This window comes from Silurus aristotelis, assembly GCF_946808225.1.
Source record: "Silurus aristotelis genome assembly, chromosome: 17".
NCBI classification, from domain to species: domain Eukaryota; kingdom Metazoa; phylum Chordata; class Actinopteri; order Siluriformes; family Siluridae; genus Silurus; species Silurus aristotelis.
The window spans coordinates 4,446,951-4,461,950 of NC_139590.1; the positions used below are offsets into that span (position 1 = coordinate 4,446,951).

At 36.8% G+C, this 15,000-nt stretch overlaps 1 protein-coding gene across 3 annotated transcripts in view; it reads left to right on the forward strand.

Annotated features, from left to right (window-relative positions):
* Window positions 1-15,000, forward strand: part of fmnl1a (formin-like 1a) — a 36,926-nt gene that overhangs the window by 2,153 nt on the left and 19,773 nt on the right. For all 3 annotated transcript variants that reach the window (XM_083567265.1, XM_083567267.1, XM_083567266.1), the window contains one exon: window positions 10,047-10,130. In XM_083567265.1, coding sequence (XP_083423391.1) covers window positions 10,047-10,130 — 84 coding nt within the window. The remainder of the gene's footprint in view (window positions 1-10,046; window positions 10,131-15,000) is intronic.

The following is a 15,000-nucleotide window of genomic DNA, read 5'->3' on the forward strand; positions in this document are numbered from 1 at the left end:
AAATAGACAATCTTGCCTGTGTGTGTGTGTGTGTGTGTGTGTGTGTGTGTGTGTGTGTGTGTGTGTGTGTGTGTGTGTTAATGAAACACTTCCCTTATTCTCTCAGAATAAACACTTAACTCATGGCCCTGTGCTAGAGGATGACAGATTAGTCAAGAGCTCAGACTGAGGGTCACATGACCATTAAAGGAAACAGCACAAGTTCCGTTAATGGAAGGAAATTTGGGCCTCATACACACAGAAACAACTAAACTCACTTTTGTACACTTTTCGGTGTACTTTCAGGATGATTATTGTACGTATTTGAATACTATGAATATGATTTGCGCACCTGAAACACATAACGTCTGGGTGAATGTCATCCATGCAATTTATCAGTATATGTATTACTTTTCTCTTAAAATGGATCACAAACTAAAGCATGTAACTGTCAAGACTTCCCCTTTTAACTGTGTGTGTGTGTGTGTGTGTATGTGTGTGTGTGTGTGTGTGTGTGTGTGTGTGTGTGTGTGTGTGTGTGTGTATGAGTACATTAATGCTTGGAATTTCAGAACCCTTTCTGTATAAATGTGAGCTAAAACTTTATCAGATGTAAACACAAGACCCAAAAGCAGATAAAGAGATTACCAATGAAATGATTGAGTTATTGAAATGATTGTGTGTGAGTAGGATGGAGAAGTATGCAAACCTCCAGGTGTTCCAGACAATGGAATACAGTGAGGTGTAATTGAGGGAGTATTTATATAAAAAAAAAATTAAAAATAAAATAAATAAATAAGCGGACTATCATAGTCTGATAGTCACAATTTACATCATAGCATGGGCATTATTTTTTTTTTTTTTAAGACCTTGTGAGAGTACATACAGTATCTCACAAAAGTGAGTACACCCCTCCCATTTCACGAACCATTTTAGAACATTCTCTCAAGAGACAATGCTATAAAAATGAAACTCGGATATATTTGAGGCATTATGCGGTTTGTATAGCAGTATATATTTACTGTGCTCTGAAAAGAACTCAGCATGCATTCTTGTCTTCATAGCTGGCAACAAAAGTGAGTACACCCTAAGTGATGACAGTTGTATGTCGTGAAAGCGTGCAAAGCCGTTCGTCCTCTCCATCATGTTCATGTTTGTGTCTGCTCGACAGGACCATACAAATAACATTTATTAGAGCAGTTAAAATTTGGTGCTTTGAGTCCAATTCTCTCATACTGGATGTTCAACATGGTACCTCATGGAAAAGACTCTCTGAGGATTTGAGAATCAGAATTGTTGCTCTCAACAAAGATGCCGTGGCTGTAAGAAGATCAGTAAAACCCTGAAACTGAGTTACAGTACAGTGGTCAGGGTCATACAGAGGTTTACCAACATGGGTTCCACTCGGAACAGACCTCACGAGGGTTCATTAAAGAGGTCGAGTTCTCGTTCTGTGCATCAGGTGCAGAAGTTGCTTCAAAAACCGACACATGAGTTCTGCAGCATTGCTTTAGAGGTTGCAGAAATGGAAGGTCCGTGTCAGTGTTTAGAACGTACGCCACATACTGCAACAAATACTGTGACATTCTGAATCAGAACACGATGCCTTCTCCATTCAAAAACTGGGGCAGAACATTTCCGAACATTTCCAACATGATTATGACCCCAAACACACCGCCAAGATGACAACTGCCAGCTGGTGAAGTTGAAGGTGAAGGTGATTGAGTGGACAAGTATGTCTCCAGACCTAAACCCTATTGATCACGTGTGGGGCATCCTCAAGCAGAAGGTGGAGAAGCGCCATGTGTCTAACATCCAGCAGCTCCGTGATGTCATTATGGAGGAGTGGAAGAGGATCCCAGCAACAACCTGTGCAGCTCTGGTGAATTCCATGCCACGGAGGATTAAGGCAGTGGTGCTCACACAAAATACTCACACTTTGGATACAATTTAGACAATAATGGCTGTATGTTGAGTTATTTTCAGAGGACAGTAAATATATACTGCTATACAAACGGCACACTGACTAAAACATATCCACGTTTCATTTCTATAATTTTCTCCCTTGAGAAGGGAATAAATGGTTGCTGAAATGTGAGGGGTGTACTTACTTTTGTGACATACTGTATATATACTGTAAAATATATTTACAAGAATTTAACATTTAAACATCTTTGGAGAGACCTAAAAGTGGCTCTTCACCAACTCTCTTTATCCAACCAGGTCCAGTCTTTTGCTTGGTGTGCTTGGGATTTAAACTCACAACCTTCTGATTTAAAGTCTAATGCCTTAAGCTTCCACCTTCCACACAAAATGACTTGAGGCTGTAAATGTTGCCAAAGGTGCTTCAACTGTCCCGAGTGAAGGTTATACTACAGAATACTTATGGACGTGAAATTTCAGTGTTTTTATAAAAATAAAAATAAAAACTTTATAGAGATTTCTAGGATTCGGTTTCCCTCTTTTTGTCTTTATGGGGTCCTGAGTGTAGATTAATGGGGAAAAAAAGCCCATTTATAAGATTGTAGTATCAGGCTGTGAAGGGAGTCTGAATACTTTCCAAATAGACTGTATATGTGTGTGTGTTTGTGTGTGTATGTGTAGACTTGGCAATTATTTAAATACGTGTATGAAGGTGTGTGTGTAGACAATTATGTGAAAAATATCTAAGTGACGTAAAAAATCGTTGATCCGATTGCGGTCAGCTGATGCTCGGTTGATTTATGTGTAAGGTATCGGTCGTGTGTCGCGCTGAGGACATCGCAGGACAATGTTTTTGCTTGCTTGTGTTTAATACGAGACAACATGCGAACGATCTTGACAATCGTCTTGAAGTGGTAACGGTTGGGTTTTGCTGTTAGGGAACGAAGGAGTCATTTTTTTCTCATTTTTTTTTCAAGATTTAAATTCGAATATTAATAATAAGTTGTGGAGAGGTTGGTGTATATTGTTGGACGCAATGTCCCAGAATGCACTGGGGCTTTATGACACATTGAAGAACTGAGTTATGGAAGAGATCTGTCATTGGCTGGAGTTGAGATGATGATGAGATGATTCGAGACGGTATTGATGAAGATGTTAGCAAAGAGAGAGTTGGATTAAATCCCACTGCCCAGACATCAGCAGGTGGTTGAATTGAATTAGTGGTAACGTAGGAAAACAGAACAATGTGCTAATGAAGGAAGATTTTTTTTGCAAATTTAATAGGGATACTGCTAAAGACGTTTATACTATATGGTAAAACATACATGCACCCCTCTTCACCACACCCATTTATGGTTCCCGCTCACATAAATTTGGAAGGGGACATTTATCTAGACTGTCTTTGTAGGTTTTAGCATTAAAATGTCCCTTTCTTCATTGGAAGTTACATTCCAGCATGGCAATGCCCCAATATGTACATGAGTTGAAGTGAAAGATCTTGAGTGGCCTTTTAAAGAGCCTATACAACCCTATAGAACACCTTTGGGTTGCACTGGATCCAGAGCCTTTTCAACCCCTCCAACACCAGTACCTGAACTCATTAATGCTCTTGTAGGTGAATGAACACTAGTTAATCTCCCCGCAGTCATGCTCCAAAACCAAGTGAAAAGCCTTCCCTATAGAGTGGAGCTTATTATAATAGCCAAAGGGATGAAAAACCTGGAAAAGGGATGTTAAATAAGTGTAATGTGTAATATGTGTGTGATGGTTCAAAATCATCTACAAAGGCCATACAGTGTAGGTTGTTCAGGGTGGAGTTTCCTTCAAGTAAAACTGAAGTCGTATTATGAAAATGATCAAAGCTAAATGAAGTGGTACCGGAAGCTGAGGCTGAGAAGGGACCAGACGTTTGGTCTCTTTGGATGAGTGTAGCCTTAAATCAAAGAGAGAGAGAAAAAACCCCCCCAATAAAATAATAATAATTAAACAATTTCTTACCATAAACTTTAAGCCAAACACAGTATGTGGGCGAGTTATATGTATTGCTGATGTACTATTTCCTAGTGTTAAACTACCAAATACGTGTACTCAAAGTTGTCACTGCACTAACCTACAATAGTGTGCGAGTAGCACATGTTCCCCTCCTCAGTGTAGAAACGCCTTCATGTTCTCCTTCAGTTCTTGATATGCAAATGTGTAGAAAAAAAAAAGAACATCGGAGCGAGCGAAAGCCACAACTGCTTAAAAGAGGAAACGCCCAGAACAAGCACTGTTACACCCTTTCCTATTCATTATCTTACGGTAAATACTTAAGACCCTTAGAGCTACTGTTTTAGGTATCTATCTATCTATCTATCTATCTATCTATCTATCTATCTATCTATCTATCTATCTATCTATCTATCTATCTATCTATCTATCTATCTGTCTGTCTGTCTGTCTGTCTGTCTGTCTGTCTGTCTGTCTGTCTGTCTGTCTGTCTGTCTGTCTGTCTGTCTGTCTGTCTATCTAGAAATAGTAATACGGAAAAACCCACAAAGACAAACCTTACACAGCACATAGAGCATCTATTAGAAAGACAGATAGATAGATAGATAGATAGATAGATAGATAGATAGATAGATAGATAGATAGATAGATAGATAGATAGATAGATAGATAGATAGATAGATAGATAGATAGATAGATAGATAGATAGATAGATAGATAGTTATAAATAGAAATGCTATGGTCATTCCAAATACCAAAACCACAGATAATTATTGATGATAGCATAAGCTCTTATTTAAGGTAAAAATAAAGCGAGAAAGAGAGAAAATAGTGTGTGTGTGTGTGTGTGTGTGTGTGTGTGTGTGTGTGTGTGTATACAGTCGAACCCACTTATCTCGACCTCGGTTAACTCGCCAACCTTTTGAAGTTGACGTTTTTGAAGTGGAGCCGCCAAATTCTCGCTTTGTCTAAGCATTTTTTAATCGGATTTTGTCGATTCTTTTATGTCGACGAACCTTAATATCTCGAGCACAAGGGGGGGCAAATTTGCCACTTAACGTCGGTTATCTCGATCCACATCACCAATCGCCGGCTTTTGCCACGTCACCATCTCACTACCGTATTTTCGCGTATATAAGGCCCTTCTTTACAAAGTTTTACATACCCCTCACCCAGGGTGCGTCTTATATACGCGAAAATACGGTAGTGAGACGGCACTGTGCAGCCCCAGAAAAACTTGCGGAAGCAGCGGAAAAATCAAGCCTTACAGATGCTACAGGTTTAGGATACTTTTCAGAGCTGTGTGTCAGAGTGAAATGACTCGAGATTTTAATGTTGACACTGGTTAGCTTTTAGTAAAAACGAACTACACCCCGCACGTTTTTAGTGATTTTGTGAGCGATCTTTGTGTTTATAATGTTGGAGAATATAATAAAGGTTTGTTTAGAGATTCGACGGTGGTTTGTATTGTATACTGGTAAATCTCTGCTGTTAGTTGGTGCACATATGCCTTTTGGTGTAAACATGTAAAGCATGCCTTCATCAAACAAATCGCGGCAACGCTGTTGTGTAAAAAAAACTCCAAAAACACGTGCATGCACATTCTCATTTAATAACCCACATCACGTACATAAAGAAATTTGAAGCATGTTAATATACTGCCGCCATATTGGTTTTCGTTTATCTCGATCATCGGTTATCTCGATGCTTTTTGGCGACCCCCTAGGACATCAACATAACCGGGTTCCACTGTATTACTATACACAAATGTATTACACAAAAAAAGTGTACTTATAAAAAAAGGTACTGACTTTTTTTAGTTATTAACTTTAGTTATTACTTTTCTTTGTAACAGTACACCACTAAAGATTTGATTTTCATTCACAGAATTTGAAGGACATCCTGATTCAAAGCAAGTTGCAATGATCTAAATTTGATACGTTGTTAAGTATAGGTTCAGGGTGTTACTAAGGGACTCAGCAGTGATCCTTTGGTGGTGCTCATAAACTCCTAAACACATTAACTCATAAACTTCCAATCGACAGTTCAACATTATAACCACTGAGTGACCACTTCCTACTTAATATATTTATTTTATACAACAGCATTTTAACAGCATTCCCCATGTTTAATTTATTACAGTTTTTCTCAGCTGCTATGGCGCATTTTTCGAATCATCTTTAAGATTTGCAAACCGGTAACTGCATCCTCGAAACGATTTGTACAAACTGCACAACACATTGGATTTCTTTTGCAGAAGCCTGCACTTTTCTCCAAATCCTTAGTTCATCTCTCAAAAGTAAGAATTTTGTGTCAATGAGCATCACATTCCCATCCGAATAAAAAGTCCTTTTGTCATTGTTCACAAACAAGATCATCAGAATGTTTAGTCGTGTTGTCAGTATGACGCTGCACAGTTTCAGGATTTCTTGATATAAACTACGGTTTGGGTCACAATGATTTCTTTAGTATGGCATCTATGAATTTCAACAGCACAAATGCATTTATTTGATTACATATTTGATTTACATGCAGGATTCACACTTTTACTGTTTTAATGTTCATTTGTTTCTTGGTTTTTCATCCATTTTCAGAAATTGTAATTCTGTCTTTAGCTCTGTATGTATTCACTCTCGCTAATTGAAGGTTCACGAGATTCACCTTTGACCTGTTTTAGAGAACTAGTCGATTACCGGTTGATCTGATGCCGTACATGTCCCTTTATTAGCGAAATTCAACTTTCATCTGCACAATTTATCAATTCTAGACACATTTACAAAAAAAAACTTTAAAATAAGTGTAAGTTCGACAGATGATGATGATAACTGGCTTTACCATTTTGCATTTAATGGTTTATGCAATGAACTGATGTTGAAATGTTTTGGGGGTTAAAACTATTGAGTTGAAACCAGTATAATATATTTTGATTGAATATGTAGGAAGGAGCAGACAAGTAGTTTCACTGACCTTTTAATGCATATAATGTCCTCCAATAAGTAGTTACGCTTCCAAACATATTGCACATAGGTAATATTTCTCAGTTTCAAATTTGTGTTATTGTACATTTATTGCATAAAAACGTATGTTATTGTTAATGTTATTGCACAGTTAAAAACACAATAACAGTGTATATTTTGGTAACCGGTTCTCTGGAAGCAGCTCTGATTGTAAAGTCTAATAGCAGCAGGGACTAAAGACCTTCTGCATCGCTTCTTCAGACACTTAGGATGTAACAGTCTGTCACTGAAGGAGTTCTCCGGGAATGATGATAGTTTAGCTCCCGTCCTCCTTTCTCCAACCTCCTGTACAGTGTCCAGGGGAATCCCCAGGTCTGAGCTGGCCTTCCTGATGAGCTTGTAGCAGTAGAGATGCTGCTACACCAGCAGACCACACCATAAAACCACACCACACCATGTCTGAGCCAAAAAAGGTCTTCAGCAGCTCTCCTTGCACTCCAAAAGACCTTAGTCTCCTCAGCAGAAAGAGTCTGCTCTGTCCTTTTTTGTCAAAGCTGCACAATTGCTGTATTATTCATAAAAATCAGAATCAGTGATTGATTTTGTAATATTTGGAGCATGAATTTAAATGAGCGCATGCACCACCTCCAAACCGGTGATGAGTCACAAATAGATGCACCAATATGCACAATTAATGTTGACCTTGCTGTGACCTTGACCCTGATATAATCTGCTCTAGCTCACCTGCTGGTTGAGGACAATATATATATATATATCTAATATATATATAAAATCTAGTGGTACATCTTCCCAGAAAAATGGCGGTCCGTATAACAGCAACAAGAAGCACATATAAAAACACGTGCCAGAATGCTGACAAGCTGTCAGTTACGTAATCTGATTTCAAGATCAAGTAATTCTTTCCATTCCTATTTCCCCTGATGTTGAGAGAACACCATAGAGACCGCTTGTAAACACAAGATGTGCGTCACTCCGTGTGTGGTTCGAGTGTGTGGCTGACACAAACCCAAAGATATGTAGGTTTATTTTGTTGACTCAACTCTGCTGAATTTCTTTTCTCTAGTAATGATGTAATCAAGAGTATTTCAGGACACGTGTTTCTATAAAAACATTATATAGGTGTACTATGGATGTTTTTCTTTTTCTTGGTTGGGCGACCCACAAATCAGTACAACAATAAAGCCGGATTTAAAAAAAATAATTCTATAAAGAATATCTATAAAGAAAATTATTTAGATTTTTTTATTTGTTTGTAATTTAATAGCTAGTGCATCTGTAACATATATGTGTAGGAGGTTTTATAACAAAATTCGAATCCAGCAATTCGAGACGAAACACATCATATCACGATAAATCGTATAAGTCTATAAGTATAAAAGATTGCACGTTTAGTGTCTGTAAGTTTGTTCCTTCTGATTTTAAGTTTATTAGCTCAGTTTAAGTTTATCAAATTGTATTAACTTTCGATAGATTGCACATGTTTTAATAATAAATGAAGAAGAAGTGATTAGTGTTCAGGGTAAGTGGATTTTGCTGGTGTGGAATTGACAAGACGTTAATAAAGAATTTTATTTATTTATTTATAAATTTTTTAAAATAAATATTTGTAAGCATAAACAAATATGCTTTCATTGCCAGGGTAGTGCTTTTTGTGGAATTAGTGGTTGAAATTGATATAGCGAATATAAATATAGCATAAAAACATTGCATATTCTATATAGTTATATAATTAGTTAATAGCATATCCTAGTTTATCTTCATATATCTGCTTACTTTCTGTTTACACACTGTGTATATATATATATACCGTAATACTGGACTATTAAGTGCACCCATATATAAGCCGCACCCACTAAATTTGACAAAGATTATCATTTTTAACATAAATAAGCCGTGTCTACACTGAAACCAATGAACTTTACACAGGCTTTAACAAAAGACAGTGTCTGTTACACGGTGTAACGGGTGAAATATGTTGCGCTTTCTTTAGGAGCATAGCGGTATTTTGGGAACAGCCTGGCGCTGATTTTTTCCGGTATTACTGCATGTGTGCAAGACCGAGGAATATGTCCTTATTATTTTCTGACGTTTATTTCTAAGTTTCTTTGACTAACCCGTAACGCTGTTGCCAAGTAAAATAAAAAAGCACGAGTTTTGGAAACCTGTCTGTGCTTATATGATTTCTGTTGTAACTGGAGTTAGCGAGCTCTCCCTTCACCCAGACTCAACGCGTTACAACGGCTTGTATCTAAACAGTAGCCGACCAAGAAAGTCATTGTTCACTGTCTTCCTCCTTCCTTTCACAACTATTTCTCTCGGGAGTTTTTCTTTTGGCATCGTGCGTTTAAAAAAAAAAAATTTTCTCCCGATGCCGTGCAGCTCAGAACACAGGTGAGGTGCGTTTTTTCATTTCCGTTTGGAAATTTCATTTGTCTAATGTTACTGGGCTCAGTTTTTTGCCCTGTCTGTTACCTTAAAAACTTACCTAAAATAGAAATAAAAAAAAATATAAAAAGTCAATAAAAAACATTATTGAATAGATTCAGTATATTAGAATAGAATTGAATAGAATCAAACCAAAAAAACCCCACAACAATTGTAATTTATAATTAAACATGATTGCAGTAATAAAAATGTAAATAGAAGATGTAGCTATATACAAGCATGTTGCATCTTTTGCATCCGAGGACGCAAATAAAGTGTGAAATTGAAAAGCCTAATATAGAGTCATTGTGCAAGATGTGCCGTTTGAAATGTGTATGTGCAAAAGGCAGGCAGAATAAGGTAGTTGGTATTTTGCAAAAAAAGAAAGCAGGTTGTGGTTGTTGTACATAAGAGTCCAGTCTCTCGTCCTCGATGTTCTGCAGTTTGAGAGCCTGAATCCGGTATTTCATTGTGTATTTTTCTTCTTTTTTTCAATACTCTGAAACTTGAAATTCCCGTCTGTGGCAATGACGCATAGTCTACACGGTTCCGATCAAAATTAAGCTCAAAACCCCCTTTTGTCTTTTCTTATTACTTACAGATAAATAGTATTTCTTGTACAGGTTATACCCCAAAAATCTTCACGAAGTTACAGTATTGACTAAACATACAAAATAAACACACGAATATTATAATTTGTTTCTACATGAACGTCTGTGTTTCTGACATTCGACTCCTCTCTTTTCTCCACAGAGCTCCATGAACCTGCCTCCTGATAAGATGACACTTCTGAGTCAATATGATAATGAGAAAAAATGGGAACTGGTCTGCGATCAGGTAAAAGCAAGTTGTAGGAAAGCGCAAAATATGAGCACGAGGTGCCAAATATAGGTGCGGACATTTGAATAAATATCGTAGGTTTGAGATCATGTCCTCAGAATTATATCTAATCGTAGACTTCTTTGAGTAAGGCTTTTGTGATGGTGCGATGATGGAGATATGATGAAGTAACAGGCAAGATTATGTCAGGGTTTGACCTTTCCACCAGAGCAGAACTGATACAAGCCTGCAGTCAGAAAGTCTCTATTTGACTTTTTCACGAGTAATGGCACACAGGTGTGTTACAATAAAAAGCATTACCGAAAGGAGTTCAAGAAACTTCAACACAAACTGAAGTAGGTGTAGTAGGTGTAACATCAAAGTAATACATATAATAATGCATATAATACTAAGCTTTTATTGGTCTTTAACAACATAAACAGGAATCTAAAAAATGCATTTCCTGGAGCCTGAATAATTTTGTGGTGTTTTGGTTAAACACCAAGTAACAGGGAAATTCCCAGATGTGGCCTTTTTATATACGCAAAATCACCTAAATTATCAAAATGTCTGAGGTAAAATGTAACCTCTGTCTGATAATATATAATCAAAAATACATAAATTATGCATAATAAAACTGTTCAAAGCATATAAACATTAAATAACATTGACTCCGTTCATTGATTTGTTCAATTTTTACTAATATCCTGAACAATGATTTGGGTCTATTATTATTATTATTTATTTATTTATTTATTTATTTACTTTGCCCAGTAGTGTATTTAGAACATACACTAGACAAAAGTTTGTGGACACCTGACCATAAGATTGATATGTACTTTTTGAACATCCCATTCCACATCGATTCCCCATTTGCTGTTATAATAACCTCCACTCTTCTGGGAAGATCTTCCACTAGATTTTTGGAAAGATTTGTGCACATTCTGGCACAAGGATGTTAGTAAAGTCAGGTACTGATGTAGGTGAGGTGAGGAGGTCTGGGGTGCAGTCAGACTGAAATATTCATCCCAAAGGTGTTCAATAGGGTTGAGGTCAGAGCTCTATAGTAGGAGATCTTCCATTCTATTGCATTTATCATGCTGGAACAGATTTAGGTCTAAAAGTTAAGTTAAGGGAAAATTTCACGCTTCAGCATGCAAAGACGTCCTAAACAATTATGTGCCTTCAAATTTGTGGTAACATTTTGGGGAAGAACCACATATGGCTGAAAAATCAGGTGTTCCAAATACGTTTGTCTAAAGTGTATAACTTTCCTCAAAGATTTGTTGGCAATACACTGGTAAAATGAATTGTCTAGCTTTAAATGTAAACACCAAATTGAAAACAATGAGAGATGTGAATGATATTTGAACGTGTTTTGAGAAGTTATTCTCGATGTAGACCATAAATCTTCGTTTAGTCGCTCTGCATAAAGATGCCCCCTGTAACTTGCTGTTTGGTGTAGAGTTTATGCAATCTGCAGTGACCGAAAATACAATTTTAGGTCAAAGGTAGTTTAAAAAAAATTAATTCCACTGCACTAGTAAAACTGAAATGGCAATACAACTGTTATAGCACTTTAACCATGTCACTGAGTGTGCATTCATTTCTGTTAGAAAAAAAAAACAAAACCAAAAAAACAATAAGGCAAATGTACTTAAGTATCCAAAATATTATGTATGTACTTATGTATTAGGGCCATAATGTTCCTGTTACCTTTTCATCACAAAACTCTTCACTTAATCAACTCAGTGTATGTGAAAAGACTCTACTGTTACTCTTAGCAACCAATCTATTAATATAATGATATCTATGTCAAACACCTGAAATAAACACCTGATATCTACTAAAATGATCATGAGCCCAAACCTTCTTTTTAACTGCTTCAAAATAATCGCTCAAATAAGGCCACGGGTGTTGCGGTGATTTCGAATCAGGAGTTCCTTCCATCATTTATTTCTCTTGAAATGTTCTGCTTGCTGTTGAACAGATGCTGAACTGTATGTTGGTGATAAGTAGATGCCATCAAAACAAGTTCAAAACAGAGCATGCGCTCGAAGCTGATTGGTGGATTGCTGCGTGTTTGACCAGTTATTCTCCTCATAAATAAAAAGTAATGACTGATTTAGAAAAATTTAGTTGACTAAAAAGTTCAGTATTTGACTTTGAAATGCAGTGAAGTTAAAGTAAAAGTACAGAAGCTACTTAAAGACAGTAATGAATTACTTTTACTTTTACTGTCTACCACTGAGTCTTCCACTCAGCCCAAATCACTCATTGTAAAGGAACTATAATTTCATCAAAGGAGCAGCCTGAGAGAAGGGAGAAGTGAGAAGTTAAAACAAAGTAGATTGTAGAAGATGACACTCTGTGTGTGTGTGTGTGTGTGTGTGTGTGTGTGTGTGTGTGTGTGTGTGTGTGTGTGTGTGTGTGTGTGTGTGTGTGTGTGTGTGTGTGTTGGTGCTTAATCCAGGATAGAACATGTGCTGACAGACAAACGTGAAGTAAGAAAAAGTTTAGTTGCTCAACAGATTGCCTCATGTCCGGTTCAAGCAGGACGAATGTTAACAGCAGGCACTTTTTTTCAAGACTTACACCAGAAACCTGGCTTCCAATTTCAAATTAAGTGCAAAGTGCTATAATGAAATAATCAGACGTCTTATTGAAAGATTGGCATTCAACTTAAAGGGTTTCTTTGGTGAACACCGAACAAAGGACATCGCCTTTAAAGCCCATGATACAGAGCCCATGTTTCACATTGAAGAAGCCTGGATTTTTCATTAGAGCATTTTGAGATCCTTAAAATGAGAATCTCAATGTTTGCTGGACAGTGCAGTCTTCTTGTATTTCTATAATAATTGTTAAATCTTTCGAAAGAGCAGGAACTGGCCACCGGCTGACAATCGAAAAGGGAATCATTAAGGAGAATGAACTGAAACTTCGACAAACTCAGCTCCAGTTAGAATCGCATATTGCCTGCAGTAGGTGTCGTTTGCTAACATTGTAAACAACCTCCATGCATCAACTAGCTATGAAGCTGTCATGACCTTCAGCAGCTTGGTTGTTTTTTTTAGATTGTATAAAAGATTATTAGAAAGATTATTTGATGGCAATAATTATGAGGGCAGACCAAAAAAAAAAAAAAGCAGATTGATGGATAACAAACTGAAATCAAAGCTAATAGAGAAAGAAGAGGTCCTTTTAGCATATAGCAGGTGGAGTGAAATCATTTGGCTGATTGTGCAATAACAAGCACATTAAAATAAAACTAGCATTTCTGTTACTAATGTAACATGCAAACACACACAGGACCTCCGAGAATCAAGGTACAGATAAAAACGTAACTATGTTGCGAGGTGCGATCGTATTTCCTGTGTTAATATTTACATCTCACTATGGCAACCACAAGCTGCTAACTCGCATTCTGCGGCTGCAAAAGCAGCAAAATGTCATAGCAATGAAGGCCGCAAGTCCCAGAAGTGTGCTTCCTCTCTTTTTTCACTGTGGGTTAATGAGGACATAAAGAGTCATAAAGTCAGTCAGCTAACATATGTTACGCTCTGTACAGGTTTACATTCCATTGAAAATATATCAGTTATATAATATATACTTAATCAAATATATTTAATGATAGAAGCTATTCTTTTGTAATGTCTAGGTATTTAATATTTATAGAATATCTTACATCTATCAATCTATTGTCCATCCATCCATCCATCCATTTATCCATCCATCCATCCATCCATCCATCCATCCATCCATCCATCCATCCATCCATTCACTCATGCACCTAATTATTCATGAATTCATCTATTAAACAATAATGTGTGTATATATATATAATGTGTGTATACAAAAAATATGTACATATATTTAAAAATACGTTCCATCCATCCATCCATCCATCCATCCATCCATCCATCCATCCATCCATCCATCCATCCATCCATCCATCTATCAATTCATTATCCATCCATCCATCCATCCATCCATCCATCCATCCATCCATCAATTCACCATCCATCCATCCATCCATCCATCCATCCATCCATCCATCCATCCATCCATTCTTCCATCCATCAATTCATTATCCTTTCATCCATCCATCCATCCATCCATCCATCCATCCATCCATCCATCCATCCATCCATTTATCTAAAATCGGAATTGAGTTATCTTTTAATCCACCAATTTTCTAATGACACTCTCCTTCCATCTATACCACTATATATTCAACTATTACTTTTCTTTTATCCATTAATTTATCTATCATCCAACCATCCACTCACTCCTACCACTAATCATTCATTAATTCATGCATTGAACTATTCCTCTATCAATAATTTACAACGTATATAAACATATGTACATGTATTACTCTAATTTACTATCCATCCATCCATCGATCCATCGATCCATCCATCCATCCATCCATCCATCCATCCATCCATCCATCCATCCATCATCCATCCATCCATCCATCCATCCATCCATCCATCTATCCATCCATCCATCCATCCATCCATCCATCCATTGTTGAATCTATTTATCCAAATTATTATTTGACTCATCCTTCCACCCACCAATGCACTAATTTCACTCTCCTTTAATCTATCCTCTATTCGTTTATTTATTATTTATATATTATTTATCATATATATATTTGATATATTATTATTTATCTCTCCATCCTTCCCACTATCTGGTAAACAATGCCTCCATCCATTCATCTATCCACCAACCCATCCATGTATTCATTAATTAAACTATTCCTCCATCCATTCATGTAATTTTTTTCTGTCCATCCAAATATCTATTAATGAAACTCTTTATCCTGTTAATTACAAATTCACACATTCATTCATCATCTATTGAGCCATTAAACTAT